This window comes from Procambarus clarkii, chromosome 4 (assembly GCF_040958095.1).
Source record: "Procambarus clarkii isolate CNS0578487 chromosome 4, FALCON_Pclarkii_2.0, whole genome shotgun sequence".
NCBI classification, from domain to species: domain Eukaryota; kingdom Metazoa; phylum Arthropoda; class Malacostraca; order Decapoda; family Cambaridae; genus Procambarus; species Procambarus clarkii.
In genome coordinates, this window is record NC_091153.1 from 3844306 (window position 1) to 3863541 (window position 19236).

The following is a 19236-nucleotide window of genomic DNA, read 5'->3' on the forward strand; positions in this document are numbered from 1 at the left end:
CTCTCTCTCTCTCTCTCTCTCTCTCTCTCTCTCTCTCTCTCTCTCTCTCTCTCTCTCTCTCTCTCTCTCTCTCTCTCTCTCTCTCTCTCTCTCTCTCTCTCTCTCTCTCTCTCTCTCTCTCTCTCTCTCTCTCTCTCTCTCTCTCTCTCTCTCTCTCTCTCTCTCTCTCCTCTCTCTCTCTCTCTCTCTCTCTCTCTCTCTCTCTCTCTCTCTCTCTCTCTCTCTCTCTCTCTCTCTCTCTCTCTCTCTCTCTCTCTCTCTCTCTCTCTCTCTCTCTCTCTCTCTCTCTCTCTCTCTCTCTCTCTCTCTCTCTCTCTCTCTCTCTCTCTCTCTCTCTCTCTCTCTCTCTCTCTCTCTCTCTCTCTCTCTCTCTCTCTCTCTCTCTCTCTCTCTCTCTCTCTCTCTCTCTCTCTCTCTCTCTCTCTCTCTCTCTCTCTCTCTCTCTCTCTCTCTCTCTCTCTCTCTCTCTCTCTCTCTCTCTCTCTCTCTCTCTCTCTCTCTCTCTCTCTCTCTCTCTCTCTCTCTCTCTCTCTCTCTCTCTCTGTCTCTCTCTCTCTCTCTGTCTCTCTCTCTCTCTCTTCTCTCTGTCTCTCTCTCTCTCTCTCTCTCTCTCTCTCTCTCTCTCTCTCTCTCTCTCTCTCTCTCTCTCTCTCTCTCTCTCTCTCTCTCTCTCTCTCTCTCTCTCTCTCTCTCTCTCTCTCTCTCTCTCTCTCTCTCTCTCTCTCTCTCTCTCTCTCTCTCTCTCTCTCTCTCTCTCTCTCTCTCTCTCTCTCTCTCTGTCTCTCTCTCTCTGTCTCTCTCTCTCTCTCTCTCTCTCTCTCTCTCTCTCTCTCTCTCTCTCTCTCTCTCTCTCTCTCTCTCTCTCTCTCTCTCTCTCTCTCTCTCTCTCTCTCTCTCTCTCTCTCTAGTCGATCCACTTGGGCTGGACGGTAGAGCGACGATCTCGCTTCATGCAAGTCGGCGTTCAATCCCCGATCGTCCAAGTGGTTGGGCACTATTCCTTCCCCCCTCCCCCCCCCCTCCCCCCTCCCCCCTCCCCCCCCCCCTCCCACCCTGTCCCATCCCAAATTATCATCATCCCTTCCAAGTGCTATATAGTCGTAATTGCTTGGCACTTTCCCTTGATAGCTCCCTTCCCTTCTCTCTCTCTGTCAAACACAGAGCAAAACACCACCACACAGGAGGTGCCGGCCTTGTGCTAAAAACAAAAGCAGGTTTGAAGAGGTGACCCTCTAGGACTGCAGGGTTCCTCGGGATAGCGTTACAAGTACAATATCAACAACAAGAGGTTCAAGTGTAATAGCTACACTGTTCTGTAAACCGGTACACCAATACCAAGCGGCCCAGACCACCAATATTAAGGTAACAGTGAAGACCATCGACGTCTCAAGAGACCGCGGCCTCACCTCCGAACTTGATCAGATTTGAGCTCCAAATATGATTGACTGTCAGTGGATAGTATTAGAATATGAGACAAGGGAACCCACTGGAGAAATAAGATTCTGAGATATGCAAGACTTTTTGTTTTATTCCTTGATGAGGTTATGTAATGGCACGGCTAGGCTTCACAGTCCCCCCCTCTGTCATCACATTCAGTAACTCCTGGAGGTGAAGTGAAAGAGCAGGAAATGTGGGGAGGCGAACAAGCGACCAGTGTGGAAAGGACGAGACTATAAGGGAATGAGAGCGGTGCTATATCTGCATTATAGAGGGACACAGAGCTCAACACAAGGCTTTATAGAGGGGCACAGAGCTCAACACAAGGCTTTATAGAGGGGCACAGAGCTCAACACAAGGCTTTATAGAGGGACACAGAGCTCAACACAAGGCTTTATAGAGGGACACAGAGCTCAACACAAGGCTTTATAGAGGGACACAGAGCTCAACACAAGGCATTATAGAGGGGCACAGAGCTCAACACAAGGCATTATAGAGGGGCACAGAGCTCAACACAAGGCATTATAGAGGGACACAGAGCTCAACACAAGGCATTATAGAGGGGCACAGAGCTCAACACAAGGCATTATAGAGGGGCACAGAGCTCAACACAAGGCATTATAGAGGGGCACAGAGCTCAACACAAGGCATTATAGAGGGGCACAGAGCTCAACACAAGGCATTATAGAGGGGCACAGAGCTCAACACAAGGCTTTATAGAGGGGCACAGAGCTCAACACAAGGCATTATAGAGGGACACAGAGCTCAACACAAGGCTTTATAGAGGGACACAGAGCTCAACACAAGGCTTTATAGAGGGGCACAGAGCTCAACACAAGGCTTTATAGAGGGGCACAGAGCTCAACACAAGGTTCGGCGGATCACTTGACCCGCTCCAAACACCTGCATCCATGTATACCCCTCTGTGGTGATGGATAATGTATTACGCGATGATATTAGTCTATTACCTGGAAAACAAAGGTTATCGCAGACGAATTTAATGGCGTAAGAGAAGGCAAATCCTTTTACAAAAACTTGACAAAGTTTGGAGATAATGTCAAAAGTCAAGTGAAGGGCTGGTAGGATCGAAGGGCGTTGCTTATGGTGGTTTTATTGTTTATGCTTTAAATCCCACTATTCAAGCACATTATAGTTGTACCCTACACTACAAGCAAGAGTGCATGTGGGGGAATGTGTGAAATCCCAGCTGGGGTTCGGTGTAAGCCTCAGGAACCCCTAGAGGATCCAGTGGAATCCCAGGTTGCACTGCTTTTTTACTATGTCGTGGCGTAGTGGTCAATGGAACTGGAAAACTACACCACGACTTCGTTTGGGAGTATTCAGAACATAGTTTCGAATCCTGCTCATAGCTCCTACTGATCTTCTCAATGATACATGATAATGTGATTTATTTATGAATTATAATTATATCTTCTGTGGTGGGTATGTGGGCCTGCGGGCCGCTCCAAGCAACAGCCTGGTGGACCAAACTCTCACAAGTCAAGTCTGGCCTCGGGCCGGGCTTGGGGAGTAGAAGAACTCCCAGAACCCCATCAACCAGGTATATTAATATTATATTTGTTCATTATTATTGGAAGACTGCTAGACGTGCCATCGTGTCCTCAACACCTCACTCAGTCATGTTACTCTATCCCATCATCATCATCTCCACCACCTTTCCCATCGTCACCTTCTCCAGATAATGGCCAGCGTTATTTAATGTTATTTCACCGTCATTTTTGTGTCATTATTCCTTTCTCTCGCCAACTGTCGCGGCTTTTATGTCATCCACACAATAATTTTATTAGTTGCTCTTTACTCTTTTACTTCACCTTCTGTTCCTCTTCTCTATACCTTATGGTAGCCTTGCCTTCCTCTTCATGTCTGTATCTTCTTTACACGCCTCACCGTTTCAACAACCTTTCCCTTTTCCATTTATCTTGCCTTCCGTTACCCCTTCCAACATCCCACCCCATTTCCGCTAACCCAATTTCCACTTCCCTCCCATCCTGCCCCCATATAAAGGAATTTCACTCTTACCGCCCCCCTCCCGAATGAAAGGGAGGGGGGCGGTAAACACCTAAATCCTGCACCTAATGTAACAAACTAGGCTGTTGTAAGAATTATCCAGAGTGGTTTATCGACAAAAGAGAATGGGAAGCTGAGCCGCATGGTGACCTGACCCCCAGGGGAATTCGCGGTGGAAATAACCAACGCTTTGTTCATAGCTGCGTATAATGAACCATCCTATAGTATTCAGCAATTTAGAGAAAATTAGCCTTTATTCATTTTGCATTAAAATTGTATTGTATAATAGTACTGGATACAATATCAAGAGTATTCTAATTATTGCGTTTAAGTCACCATCAGTGACGTCACGAATCGGATCTAACTTTTAAGGCGGAGTGACCGGCGGTCATAGGTCATCAGGGGTTGACAGGTCTACTATTTCTACTATTTCTACAAGTTTTAATAACCATTTTTGTGATCGGGAACAGCTCTGCCGTTAGATGTTTGTAATTTAATTCAGTAAAATAATTCAACCAGTCTGGATCAATTAAGTACAACAGAGTTTAATTGTTATAACTTAAACCTTGCTAGTAACTGGGTAGAACTTTGACTAGGCGGAAGGATACAAGGTTCTAGTCTGGGCTAGGCCAGACGAGGACAGAGCAGTGTGGTCACGGAAGCAGCTGGGATAAGAGGTCAACATCTTACCTCTCCCCAAGAACAGCCCCAACACCTAGAGCTGTGGTCGCCCAAGGTATAGTTGCTATTGTTAAGTATAGAAATAGTCTCATTTGCCACTCAGGTCAAGTAGGGAGTGTTAAAGTGATAGGGAGTGAACATATTTAGATTTTGTTTTAGTTTTCTTTTAATAAATTAAATTTGTTATTAATTTGCATTTTATTGTTTCCATGTGTTTTATGTGTATACTTGTCCTGGTCACGTGGTCCACACGAGGCAGAGTTGCATTGGGCGCCGATTCTAACATCGAATCGGAATTATCATTACCGTGTAATTTATTCCACACTCAAGGTCATCGTTTATAGTGGGGATCAAGCCCCTAGGTTGATTAATTAGCGTGATCGATCCAGACCTCGATCATTGCTCTTGTATTACTGGTCTGGTGGTGGCAGCAGAGGTGACTCTAGGGTTTTGTTCAGAGCTTAGGTCACGTCATACTGGGTGTAGAATCCTAAGTCGGTCAATCGTCTTAGGACCACGTGGCGTGGAGTTGGCTTTGGTAAAAGTTTTGGAGTCCCTTGGTTTAGAAATAAAAGTAAGAATACGGGTAGAGGGAGTAGAAAGAAGGAAGTAAAGAGAGGGGACCCCAAACCCGTGTTACAATGGTGGCAGCGGTGGAGTTTTACGAAAATTCCCGAAATTGTTTGCGACAGAGGATGACCAGATTGGTCTCCTTGATAAGATCGAGCACACCATTCCAACTGGTGACCATTTGCCTGTGTACACAAGACAGTGGAGGTTGCCGGAACAGGCAAAGAACATTATCAGGGAGGAGTGCCAGAAAATGTTGAGACAGGGCGTGATAGAGCCTAGTACGTCACCGTGGCTCTCTCCTGTTGTGCTAGTTCGGAAACCGGACGGTAGTTATCGTTTCTGTGTTGACTACCGGAAGGTGAACGAATTAACTAAGGGTGATGTGTATCCGTTGCCCCGAATACAGGAGATAATAGATCAATTTGGTGCTGCTAAGTATTTCTCAACTCTTGACGCAAAATCGGCGTATTGGGCGATTCCGGTGGCAGAACAGGATAGGGAAAAAACAGCATTCTCGGATGGTAGGCACACTTATCAGTTCCGTAGGATGCCGTTTGGTTTGAAGACAGCGCCTTCGTCGTTTCAGAGGGCCATCAACTTTATCCTTAGTCCGGTACTGGGTAGGCATTCTTTAGCGTACCTGGATGATGTTGTGATATATTCCAGGACGTTTGAGGAACACCTACAGGACTTGACTGAGACTTTGAAATTGTTAGATCAGGCAGGTTTCAGGCTAAATGTTCAGAAGTGCACCTTGGCGGCTCAGAAATTCAAATTTCTGGGGTTCCAGGTGTGCCCAGACGGTATCCGACCTGACCCAGATTCTTGCCGCGCCATTGCTGACATGCCTACTCCAAGGACAGCAAAGGACGTGCGTAGGTTTTTGGGGGCGGCCGGATATTTTCGTCGTCATATTGAAGGTTTCGCTGGCATTTCAGCACCCCTGACTGATCTGACAAAGAAAAATGCGAAGTTTGTGTGGAAATCTGAACATGACGAGGCCTACCGCAAACTGAAAGACCAACTAATCACGACACCGGTATTGGCTATTCCTGATTTTGAGAAAGAGTGGGAAGTGCACACTGACGCCAGCGGTATAGCTATTGGCGGGTGCTTAATTCAGCGAGACGCAGATAATTTACCCCATCCAGTAGCCTATTTCAGTAGGAAGGTCAAAGGACCTGAAGTTCGCTATTCAGCTACGGATCGGGAGGCACTGGCAGTAGTAGAATCAGTTAGGTATTTCGAGCCTTACCTATTTCAGCGGCATTTTGTAATCTACACAGACCATCGAGCGTTAACACACATATTTAAAAAGCGAACAAAATGCCCACGAATGTCACGCTGGTCTCATGAACTTTCGGCCCACTCATTCCAGATCTTGTACAAGCCTGGTCCAGCACATGTTGTGCCAGATACGCTAAGTAGAAATATAGCGGCAATGCAGATTAATGAAAATATTGAAACCATTCCATCGGATAAAATGAGAGAATACCAGATGAACGAGCCTAGATGGAAAGAGATTATTGAGTATTTAGAGGGAGGAAAATACCCGAAAAAGAAAAAGAACTTACCTATACATGATTTTGAGATGAAACAGGGCGTCCTGTATTATGTTCATAGCCAGACTGATAGGGCAGTATTTCAGCTAGTTATTCCGGACGCGTTGCGGTCATCAGCGTTAAAGCTTGCGCATGCTTCAAAAATTGCAGGGCATCCGGGGATCTTTAAAACGCACTTAAAAGCAAAGTCTCTATTTTATTTTCCAGGATTACTTTCTGAGGTAATCAATTTCGTGAAGTCGTGCCCTCGTTGCCAGAGGAGGAAAGGAACCCTTAAGGTACAAGCCCCACTTCAGGAATTTCCTGAAATTCGTGAACCGTTAGATCGTGTGGGGGCCGATCTGATTGATTTACACCACAGTCATGCGGGTAACAGATACGTGTTGGTGCTAGTTGACCATCTGTCTAGATACACTACACTAGTTGCATTACCTCAGAAGGATTCTCGTACGGTTGCAGATGCGTTCTTGCGTAGGTTCGTTACTGTATTCGGACCTCCTAAAGTTTTAGTCTCTGACCGGGGTCAAGAATTCAATGGGAATATATTTAGAGAAGTTTGTAAGATTTTAGAGACAACTTCGGCTTTTACAACGGCCTACCACCCACAAGCAAACGGAATGACGGAACGGACTAATCGTTCAGTCAAGGATATGCTTGCAATCCTTGCTGAACATGATGCAAACACCTGGGATGAACACCTACCCTATGTTCAGTTCGCCTTGAATACTGCCATCCACCAATCAATTAACACCCAACCACTTCATTTGTTTACTGGTAATTCATGCAATTTCCCCTCAGGTCTGCTTAACAGACATAATGTTGCATACGGGGAGGACTATCCTTCAGAGGTCCTTGGTAAAATGAGAAATGCATGGAATATTGCAGCTGAAGCGTCCAAGAAGGCACGGACTCGGTATGCTCATTTTTATGACAAGAAAGTGCGCCCTCTTGAGTTGAAGGAAGGAAGCCTCGTATTGAGAGTGAATGAGGCTGCGCCCGCCAATCAGAGCAGGAAACTAGCTCCGAGGTGGCGAGGACCATATAGAGTAATTAAAAGGGCGGGGCCGGTTAATCTTGTTATAAAAGGAGTGTTCGAGGACCAGGTGGAAAGGACAATTCACGTGAATAAATTGAAACATTATCATGCTAGAGAGGAATTAGAACTGCCTTCAGCGGGTCTAGTTCCTGACTCAGCAGTGCTGACTCATGGCTTCACCGACGAGTCAGAAGATGAGGATGACCCTCTGTCATCGCTCATCAGTAGTCAGGTGCAGTCTCGCCACCCTATGGTGACGAGATCTCGCGCTATACAGTAAAGTAACTTCCTTGGTTAGTATAATTTAGTATTGATTAGATTTTCCTGTAAAGGCAATGAGATGTACTATGTCTATACTTGACTCAGGTAGCAACTTTTACCGTGCTCTGGGGTTCCACCTCCACCAAACCCAGAGTATATCTATGCTTCCGCTGTGTTGTGTCTGTCTGTTCCCAGGTCTGATTGGTACACCGACCCAGTTGTTCCAGCCACACGTGAACCCTTGTCTGTAAAGACCGAGGGGGGAGGCACGTTACACAAAGCCCTCCCCCCACCAGACCCAGTAACCCATACATCAGTTACTTTGGGGATGAGTGACTATCCAAGAGTCACCCGGCCGACGCCTCACGTCACTAACGAGGTTGTCAGGGCCAGCGAGCTGCCCACATTATAGCAGTCACCGGAGGTGCCATACAACGCCGGGGTAGCTGTCTCGAGATCACCACTACCCACCTGCTGCGTCATCAAGACTGCAGCCATTCCAGCAGTGTTGGAGGAGAGGTCAAGAAATGGAAAGCACGTAGCAGTACTCAAGAATTTCGCCGGAAGATTAATGATTACGTCATCTGAAGTAACAAGAAAGCGGAAGTAAGGCGGTCACAGGTGGAAGGCACGGTTTCCCTACAGAGTACCGGGACTCGCCAATAGAAGGTCGCAAAATTGTCTCCTTTGGCCTAAAGTCGGCGGTACGAGGGTATACACAGTTGGTGTTTACGGCCTAGTAACCTGGTGACATCAAGAAACGCCTGAGATGACGTGAGCAATGATGGAAGAAGAGATTCACCTGTTCTGCAAACAAGCAACCCGCGTCTACGACCTTCTGACACCACTCCTGCTAAGAGACACCGTTGGTACATCCAGTCCTGCTCTGCTGTGGTCATCTGCGACGTCAAGTTTAACATCAAGACTGCCGTGTGAACTGTGATTGATACGAAGGCGTGTGGACTGTCGAGAGCAAGATTAATGGCCGAAGTAACAGTATTCTACAGCTGTCACTTGGTACTCCGCTCTACTACACTCTGTCGTCATTCAGGAGTACTGGATGGGAGTACAAGAGGACCAGGTATTGATGTCTACACATGAGAAGAAGCAAGATCGACACCGTCATCGTCAGCGACTACATTCAGCATCCAGCAGCATCGATTTTTTTTCTCGTTTACTCAATATGAACAATTGATACAAAACAACAAAGTTGGCTCTGAACATCTGTGTAAAGAACATCTGGACACTTTTGTTTAAATGTTGAAAAACAGAGTTAGAATCGATTCTTTATAAATGTTGAAAAACAGATTTAAAATAATTCTGGTATATGAAAATTTAACTATAAATTGGTCAGTAATCAAAATCGAAGCCCCTGTGTAATTGTCTCAGCCCAGAACAAACGGTTATGGAAAATTATGTTGTGCTATTTTTGCAGAATGTTTGAACACAGGAGAGGCGGACCAATATAAACATTGACACTTCTAGTGAGTAAGAACACTTGGCTGTACAGTCAGCTGAAACCTGTGAGATAGTATAGGAATTTTTTATTTTTTAGATAGATGTAATAAACATTAGGTGTGTTCCTTAACATGTCAAGGTTGACATTGATGGGGAGTGGTTAGTACACGGATGTGAACTTGATAGTTCCGTAGTACGCTCCCGGATGACTGAAAGTTCAGTCTGAACTTATAACTTTAATGTTTGTTTGAGCACGGTGTGGCCGGCTCTAGAGGACACATGGACTTGGCTAGTGAAGAGCCAAGAGAGTTTAATAGCTAGTTTTTGACGGTAGAGTAGGGACATGTTATTTAGCTATGTCAGTAAGGGTAGGATGTATGTTTCCTGATATTGGAGGATTGCTGTCAGTTGACAGCTGAGAAATTTATGAAATATGAACATGTTTATTATGAGGTTGGACTATTATTTGTCAAATTTTATTAGTTAGGTTAGCTTTTGTTTGTGGCATGAGTTGAATTGTGGGTTTGGATACTAAACCTCGTGAATTTTAACAAATTAACAAGGTTTACTAAGTGCTTGTGCGGGGGGGTTGTAACAAACTAGGCTGTTGTAAGAATTATCCAGAGTGGTTTATCGACAAAAGAGAATGGGAAGCTGAGCCGCATGGTGACCTGACCCCCAGGGGAATTCGCGGTGGAAATAACCAACGCTTTGTTCATAGCTGCGTATAATGAACCATCCTATAGTATTCAGCAATTTAGAGAAAATTAGCCTTTATTCATTTTGCATTAAAATTGTATTGTATAATAGTACTGGATACAATATCAAGAGTATTCTAATTATTGCGTTTAAGTCACCATCAGTGACGTCACGAATCGGATCTAACTTTTAAGGCGGAGTGACCGGCGGTCATAGGTCATCAGGGGTTGACAGGTCTACTATTTCTACTATTTCTACAAGTTTTAATAACCATTTTTGTGATCGGGAACAGCTCTGCCGTTAGATGTTTGTAATTTAATTCAGTAAAATAATTCAACCAGTCTGGATCAATTAAGTACAACAGAGTTTAATTGTTATAACTTAAACCTTGCTAGTAACTGGGTAGAACTTTGACTAGGCGGAAGGATACAAGGTTCTAGTCTGGGCTAGGCCAGACGAGGACAGAGCAGTGTGGTCACGGAAGCAGCTGGGATAAGAGGTCAACATCTTACCTCTCCCCAAGAACAGCCCCAACACCTAGAGCTGTGGTCGCCCAAGGTATAGTTGCTATTGTTAAGTATAGAAATAGTCTCATTTGCCACTCAGGTCAAGTAGGGAGTGTTAAAGTGATAGGGAGTGAACATATTTAGATTTTGTTTTAGTTTTCTTTTAATAAATTAAATTTGTTATTAATTTGCATTTTATTGTTTCCATGTGTTTTATGTGTATACTTGTCCTGGTCACGTGGTCCACACGAGGCAGAGTTGCATTGGGCGCCGATTCTAACATCGAATCGGAATTATCATTACCGTGTAATTTATTCCACACTCAAGGTCATCGTTTATAGTGGGGATCAAGCCCCTAGGTTGATTAATTAGCGTGATCGATCCAGACCTCGATCATTGCTCTTGTATTACTGGTCTGGTGGTGGCAGCAGAGGTGACTCTAGGGTTTTGTTCAGAGCTTAGGTCACGTCATACTGGGTGTAGAATCCTAAGTCGGTCAATCGTCTTAGGACCACGTGGCGTGGAGTTGGCTTTGGTAAAAGTTTTGGAGTCCCTTGGTTTAGAAATAAAAGTAAGAATACGGGTAGAGGGAGTAGAAAGAAGGAAGTAAAGAGAGGGGACCCCAAACCCGTGTTACACTAAATCCCCCTCCTTACCCCCCCCCCCCACCCACCTTTCCCTACCCCTGGCTCACTCATTATTTCCTATAATTACAGTCGGTGATTAATTTCCGCTTCTTAGCTTGAAATTTGCCTACGACTAAGGATTTTCTGCCGCTTCAATTATTCTACAAAATCTGGAGGTGGAGCAACGTGGGAGTATATTAATGACCATAATTAATGTGGGACGGTAAGAATGGCTCCCACGGTGATTCTCGTCGAGTTATTTTATATATATATATGTATATATATATATATATATATATATATATATATATATATATATATATATATATATATATATATATATATATATATGTGTGTGTGTGTATATCACGAAAGTAAACACGTGATTAAAAATGTGACAATGTCAGACCACGGAGGAAAAATGAAACAGGAATTTCCTTAAGTACTTTCGTATATTAATACATCTTCAGAAGGAGTGACTCCTTCTGAAGATGTATTAATATACGGAAGTACTTAAGGAAATTCCTGTTTCATTTTTCCTCCGTGGTCTGACATTGTCATATATATATATATATATATATATATATATATATATATATATATATATATATATATATATATATATATATATATATATATATATATATATATATATTAGAGCGAGGGGGAAAACGTTGAAACTTGATAATGGTAATGATGTTCACACCCTTACGCCCCATATTTAGATCATTTCACCAACCTAACACTCGTCTAGATACACTTCCACCAACCAAACACTCATCTAGATACACTTCACCAACCTAACACTCGTCTAGATACACTTCACCAACCTAACACTCATCTAGATACACTTCAGCAACCAAACACTCATCTAGATACACTTCACCAACCTAACACTCGTCTAGATACACTTCACCAACCTAACACTCATCTAGATACACTTCAGCAACCAAACACTCATCTAGATACACTTCATCAACCAAACACTCGTCTAGATACACTTCACCAACCAAACACTCGTCTAGATACACTTCATCAATCAAACACTCGTCTAGATACACTTCACCAACCAAACACTCGTCTAGATACACTTCCACCAACCTAACACTCATCTAGATACACTTCAGCAACCAAACACTCATCTAGATACACTTCACCAACCTAACACTCGTCTAGATACACTTCACCAACCAAACACTCGTCTAGATACACTTCACCAACCAAACACTCATCTAGATACACTTCACCAACCTAACACTCGTCTAGATACACTTCACCAACCAAACACTCGTCTAGATACACTTCACCAACCTAACACTCGTCTAGATACACTTCACCAACCAAACACTCATCTAGATACACTTCACCAACCTAACACTCGTCTAGATACACTTCACCAACCAAACACTCATCTAGATACACTTCACCAACCTAACACTCGTCTAGATACACTTCACCAACCAAACACTCGTCTAGATACACTTCACCAACCTAACACTCATCTAGATGCCAAAAAACAGTGTCAGTCGTGATGGGGGTCACATTCTACACTTCCTCACGTCAACAGCTTGACTGTTCAGGTCGGGAACATGCGAGTATAACAGTTTTTAAGAAACAGTTTTTTCTTAAGACACTAATGCTTACGTGTTTCCGGCGGCACGCGAGCGTTTGTTGATGTTGGTAAGTGTTTTGGGGTTTATACAGTATAAACCCTACAATAATAGAGTTGATACATTATAAACGTTTTTACTGAGATGAAAACTGTAACAATTTAAACGTTGTTTAACTGAAGTGAAGAGAGAGAAACAAAATACTGTAATTACCATTAAATTCGCTGTTAGGTTAACGCTTATTTACACAGGCCATAAATAAAGACACGTGTCGGTCAAAATCTAAGTTTTGTCCAGGGACGGATCACTGACCACTGCTGCAGAGGGCGACGGACAACGACTACCACGGAGGGATCCTACTTCCCTGCACTGTTTTCACCTTTCACTTTCCCTCAAGGTCAATTCACATTCTCCTCTGCCTTTTCAGGTCGTGCATCGAGACTTGGCCTGCCGACAGGTCAACACGTGAGGCCTGAGAACACATGCAGTAAATAGCGGCACGACCTTACGCTTGAAGAACTTGAAGGTCGAGAATGGCGACCTTCACCGGTATTATCATAGCTTGCGTCGTGGCCTTATTGCTACGCCCAAAGCATATAATGGAAGCTTTCTCAACCCAGATGCCCTCACTAGTTGGCTAGTTAATGATATAATTTGTTTACGCTTGTCCCCCCCCCTCTCTGAATGTTAGGCAGAGCGGGTCCGCGAAGGCAAGAGTCTGTCCGCGCAGGCATTAGTTGCGTGTGAGGCTTGTTCGTAAACATCAACCTGACTGACTTAATGTGACCAACATTCTTTTCGGGGACGAGTTGGTAAATACCAACTAAACTTAACACACGCGCAACACGAGACTTGTGCTGCTGCATTGTTGTTTGTGAGGTTGTGAGGTCAGTGGGAGCTACGACCCCCCTCGAGGTCGAGGGGGTCGAGCTACGCCCCCAGCAAGTAGTCGTGTTGTACTTCTCGACGTGAGAGCAGAGTAACGTTGTATAGATGTGGGGCAGAGTAACGTTGTATAGATGTGGGGCAGAGTAACGTTGTATAGATGTGGGGCAGAGTAACGTTGTATAGATGTGGGGCAGAGTAACGTTGTATAGATGTGTGGGGCAGAGTAACGTTGTATAGATGTGAGGGCTGAGTAACGTTGTATAGATGTGTGGGGCAGAGTAACGTTGTATAGATGTGAGGGCTGAGTAACGTTGTATAGATGTGAGGGCAGAGTAACGTTGTATAGATGTGAGGGCTGAGTAACGTTGTATAGATGAGAGGGCTGAGTAACGTTGTATAGATGTGAGGGTAGAGTAACGTTGTATAGATGTGGGGCAGAGTAACGTGGTATAGATGTGAGGGTAGAGTAACGTTGTATAGATGTGAGGGTAGAGTAACGTTGTATAGATGTTGGGCAGAGTAACGTTGTATAGATGTGGTGCAGATTAACGTTGTATAGATGTGGGGCAGAGTAACGTTGTATAGATGTGGGGCAGAGTAACGTTGTATAGATGTGGGGCAGAGTAACGTTGTATAGATGTGGGGCAGAGTAACGTTGTATAGATGTGGGGCAGAGTAACGTTGTATAGATGTGGGGCAGAGTAACGTTGTATAGATGTGGGGCAGAGTAACGTTGTATAGATGTGGGGCAGAGTAATGTTGTATAGATGTGGGGCAGAGTAACGTTGTATAGATGTGTGGGGCAGAGTAACGTTGTATAGATGTAGTAGTAATATATGGAGTACAATACCAAGTAATAAAGTACAGTATAAATACAGTACATTACTGAGAAACAGTAGATAGTACAATACTCAATAACGGATTTGAGCGCTTCCATAACGGGGGCTGGTGAAGCCCTCATGCAAAATGGTGACATTTTATACACAGTCCCTTCACCTGGGCTCTAGGAGACTCGAACCGGGGACCCAAATGCTTATTTTTATATAGAGTATTTAGACCAAAGTGGGCTGTAGACATGACCCCATGACAGATCCCTTAAGGCTGATGTCTCATTCACCAGAGTTCACACGATATCAGCCCTCTGGTCGATATCATATTTGCATACATACTAACATTCTCTTAATTTGCCACAACATACAAAATACAACGTGATAAACTAACCAGAAACGTACAGGCCCAAACAACCCACTTAACCTAACCTACGGGTGTATAGAAAACGTGGATATTAGTTAGTAGCTCTGAAGACAAGTTGTACTAATATCGCCCCTGATTAATTTTTTGAAAGAGTAATTCGGAATCAAATCTCCAGTTTCAAGGAGAACAATGAACTTCACAACCCAGGTTAACATGGATATAGAAAGGGAAGATTCTGTCTTTCGCAATTACTCAACCACGAAACGTATCAAACAAAATCACAAACGTATTAGAAGAAAATCAAAATGCAGATGTTGTATACACAGGCTTTATAAATGTATTTGATAAGTGTGGCCCCATGGAGTTATTGTCCATAATATGAGATCAATGGGAATAACGCGCAAGCAAGAAATTGTCAAAAGAAGGCACCAAGGAGGGGAGACGTGGCGCCTTTCCTGGTAGGGCGGTGGATGTTACATTTTCTGGCAAACAGAATACAAAAAGTAAGTTAATCCAAGTTCAAGAGTAGTGAAAAGTTCTGTACTTAAGGGCATAGCCCTTGCGCCACTGCTTTTTTCATTCTTATATCAGATATAGACAAAAATATTAGTCACATTTTCGTCTCCTCCTTTGCAGAAGACGCGAAAACAAGCATGAAAATTACCTATGTGGAAGACGGAAAAACTGCTTTAATATTAATAAAGCCTTCGATTATGAACTGAAAATAATATGATGTTTAACAGTCCCAGGTACTTAGGTATGGTAGAAATGATGAACTTTAACGAAACACAGATTACAGAACACAACCAGATTTGTCCATAGAAGAAAAACAACTTGTAAAAAAATTTGGGAATTATGATGTCTGACGACTTAACATTTAAGGAGCATAACCAAGCAAATATAGCGTCAGCTAGAACAATGATAAGATGGATTATGAGAACCTTAAAATCCAGGAATCCCATCATAATGCTCCTATTATTCAAATCACTGGTGCTATCCCGTCTTGAGTGCTGTTCAATACTCACTTACTCCTTCAGAGCAGGAGAGATTGCTGGAATAGTTGGAATACAGAAAACCTATACGTCACGCATAGACACGATAAAACGCCTAAATTATTGGGACCGTTTTAAAGCTCTCAAAATGTACTTTGGAAAGAATACGAGGGAGTTAACAAATAATATATACATGGAAAACACTGGAGGGCCAGGTCCAAAATTTACACAGTAAAATAATAACATCCTGGAGTGAACGATATGGAAGGAAATGTAGAATTGAAGAGGAGAGGTGCGTTACAGGCGCCCACGGTGGGGGTCGTGTTACAGGCCCCCACAGTGGGGGTCGTGTTACAGGCCCCCACGGTGGGGGTCGTGTTACAGGCCCCCACGGTGGGGGTCGTGTTACAGGCCCCCACGGTGGGGGTCGTGTTACAGGCCCCCACGGTGGGGGTCGTGTTACAGGCCCCCACGGTGGGGGTCGTGTTACAGGCCCCCACGGTGGGGGTCGTGTTACAGGCCCCCACGGTGGGGGTCGTGTTACAGGCCCCCACGGTGGGGGTCGTGTTACAGGCCCCCACGGTGGGGGTCGTGTTACAGGCCCCCACGGTGGGGGTCGTGTTACAGGCCCCCACGGTGGGGGTCGTGTTACAGGCCCCCACGGTGGGGGTCGTGTTATAGGCCCCCATAGTGAGACCTGCGTTACAGGCGCCCACGGTGGGACGTGTGTTACAGGCGCCCACGGTGGGACGTGTGTTATAGGCGCCCACGGTGGGACGTGTGTTATAGGCGCCCACGGTGGGACGTGTGTTATAGGCGCCCACGGTGGGACGTGCGTTACAGGCGCCCACGGTGGGACGTGTGTTACAGGCGCCCACAGTGGGACGTGTGTTACAGGCACCCACGGTGGGACGTGCGTTACTGACGCCCACGGTGGGACGTGCGTTACAGACGCCCACGGTGGGACGTGTGTTACAGGCGCCCACAGTGGGACGTGTGTTACAGGCACCCACGGTGGGACGTGCGTTACAGACGCCCACAGTGGGACGTGCGTTACAGGCACCCACGGTGGGACGTGCGTTACAAACGCCCACAGTGGGACGTGCGTTACAGGCGCCCACGGTGGGACGTGCGTTACAGGCGCCCACGGTGGGACGTGTGTTACAGGCGCCCACAGTGGGACGTGCGTTACAGACGCCCACAGTGGGACGTGCGTTACAGGCACCCACGGTGGGACGTGCGTTACAGACGCCCACGATGGGACGTGTGTTACAGGCGCCCACAGTGGGACGTGTGTTACAGGCACCCACGGTGGGACGTGTGTTACAGGCGCCCACAGTGGGACGTGTGTTACAGGCACCCACGGTGGGACGTGCGTTACAGACGCCCACAGTGGGACGTGCGTTACAGGCACCCACGGTGGGACGTGCGTTACAGACGCCCACAGTGGGACGTGCGTTACAGGCGCCCACAGTGGGACGTGCGTTACAGGCGCCCACGGTGGGACGTGTGTTACAGGCGCCCACAGTGGGACGTGTGTTACAGGCACCCACGGTGGGACGTGCGTTACAGACGCCCACGGTGGGACGTGCGTTACAGACGCCCACGGTGGGACGTGTGTTACAGGCGCCCACAGTGGGACGTGTGTTACAGGCACCCACGGTGGGACGTGCGTTACAGACGCCCACAGTGGGACGTGCGTTACAGGCGCCCACGGTGGGACGCGTGTTACAGGCGCCCACGGTGGGACGTGCGTTACAGGCGCCCACGGTGGGACGTGTGTTACAGGCGCGCACGGTGGGACGTGTGTTACAGGCGCCCAAGGTGGGACGTGTATTACAGGCGGCCACGGTGGGACGCGTGTTACAGGCGCCCACGGTGGGACGTGTGTTATAGGCGCCCACGGTGGGACGTGTGTTATAGACGCCCACGGTGGGACGTGTGTTATAGGCGCCCACGGTGGGACGTGTGTTATAGGCGCCCACGGTGGGACGTGCGTTACAGGCGCCCACGGTGGGACGTGTGTTACAGGCGCCCACAGTGGGACGTGTGTTACAGGCGCCCACGGTGGGACGTGCGTTACAGGCGCCCACGGTGGGACGTGTGTTACAGGCACCCACGGTGGGACGTGTGTTACAGACGCCCACAGTGGGACGTGCGTTACAGGCGCCCACGGTGGGACGTGTGTTACAGGCACCCACGGTGGGACGTGCGTTACAGACGCCCACAGTGGGACGTGCGTTACAGGCGCCCACGGTGGGACGCGTGTTACAGGCGCCCACGGTGGGACGTGCGTTACAGACGCCCACAGTGGGACGTGCGTTACAGGCGCCCACGGTGGGACGTGCGTTACAGGCGCTCACGATGGGACGTGCGTTACAGACGCCCACAGTAGGACGTGCGTTACAGGCGCCCACGGTGGGACGTGCGTTACAGGCGCCCACGGTGGGACGTGCGTTACAGGCGCCCACGGTGGGACGTGTGTTACAGGCGCCCACGGTGGGACGTGCGTTACAGACGCCCACAGTGGGACGTGCGTTACAGGCGCCCACGGTGGGACGCGTGTTACAGGCGCCCACGGTGGGACGTGTGTTACAGGCGCCCACGGTGGGACGTGTGTTACAGGCGCCCACGGTGGGACGTGTGTTACAGGCGCCCACGGTGGGACGTGTGAACGCTCTTCGTTACAGTGACTTTCAATTTGTATTTCTCATTCTTCTCGCGGGCAAAACTGCGTGACAGACGCGTTCATACACAGATGATTTCCCACGATATTATTTGGTTAATCATTTCTCCAAATTGATCGTCGATATTGTTAGAATTTTCGCTTGTAACCGTAATGTCGCTTATATCAGAGCTCGGGAGATGAATTTTACCTGAATTTACCCGAGGGCCACTATCTCTCTAGTGGCCTCGACCGGGACAGGAAGTCGGCGACTTGTCACATGTCTTCATCGGTCTCATTATGAAGAATATTTTTTTATAAAAATGTTAGAAAAAAATGTCTGAATCACAGCATTTTTGAATATAAAAAAATTACAGATTTGGAGAAACTTGTCGCGCGTCGTTCAGCACTACTGTGTTGAACACATCTGTCTTCGTCACCTGTTGAACACACCTGTCTTCGTCCCTTGATGAATACACCTGTCTTCCTCCTCTGTTGAACACACCTGCTTTCGCCTCCTGTTGAACACACTTGCTTTCGCCTCCTGTTGAACACACGTGCCTTCGCCTCCTGTTGGGCAACACAGCACTATTCCCAAGGACAAATTCACCCACAACTTTCCAGAGAAGGAAAAGATGGAGGACCCACCTTGCTCACCCCGAGGGAAGCCAAGACACACTGACCTCCCGGGCGCCCAGGAGTCCGCTCACCCACTCCAATGAACTCCCACCTACTCCCGGCAGTGCCACCCAGCCCCTGCCCACCACCTGCCCACCCCTAGCAGTGCCACCCAGTCCCTGCCCACCACCTGCCTACCCCTAGCAGTGCCACCCAGCCCCTGCCCACCACCTGCCCACCCCTAGCAGTGCCACCCAGTCCCTGCCCACCCCTAGCAGTGCCACCCAGTCCCCGACCCACTCAGTATCGGCCCTCTCCATTATGCACAGAACGAGACCTGGAGAGTGAACCAGTGCTGGTCAGAAACGGGTTCTAGCGGCGTCAGAGCGCTAGGACCAGCTG

The 19236-nt window shown here is 46.8% G+C and overlaps 2 protein-coding genes across 4 annotated transcripts in view; one reads left to right on the forward strand and one right to left on the reverse strand.

Annotated features, from left to right (window-relative positions):
* LOC123752679 (uncharacterized PE-PGRS family protein PE_PGRS46-like) overlaps nt 1-18244 on the forward strand; it is a 19849-nt gene extending 1605 nt beyond the window's left edge. The window contains exon 2 of the mRNA XM_069334708.1: nt 15855-18244. Within this exon, the coding sequence (XP_069190809.1) occupies nt 15855-18244 (2390 nt within the window). The remainder of the gene's footprint in view (nt 1-15854) is intronic.
* LOC123751582 (aminopeptidase N) overlaps nt 1-18948 on the reverse strand; it is a 54261-nt gene extending 35313 nt beyond the window's left edge. Inside the window, exon 1 of one of the 3 annotated variants that reach the window (XM_045733683.2) lies at nt 18865-18948. The gene's annotated coding sequence lies outside the window, so the exon portion shown is untranslated. The other 2 variants (XM_069332413.1, XM_045733689.2) reach the window with 2 other exon arrangements.
* Between the last annotated feature and the right edge of the window lie 288 nt (nt 18949-19236).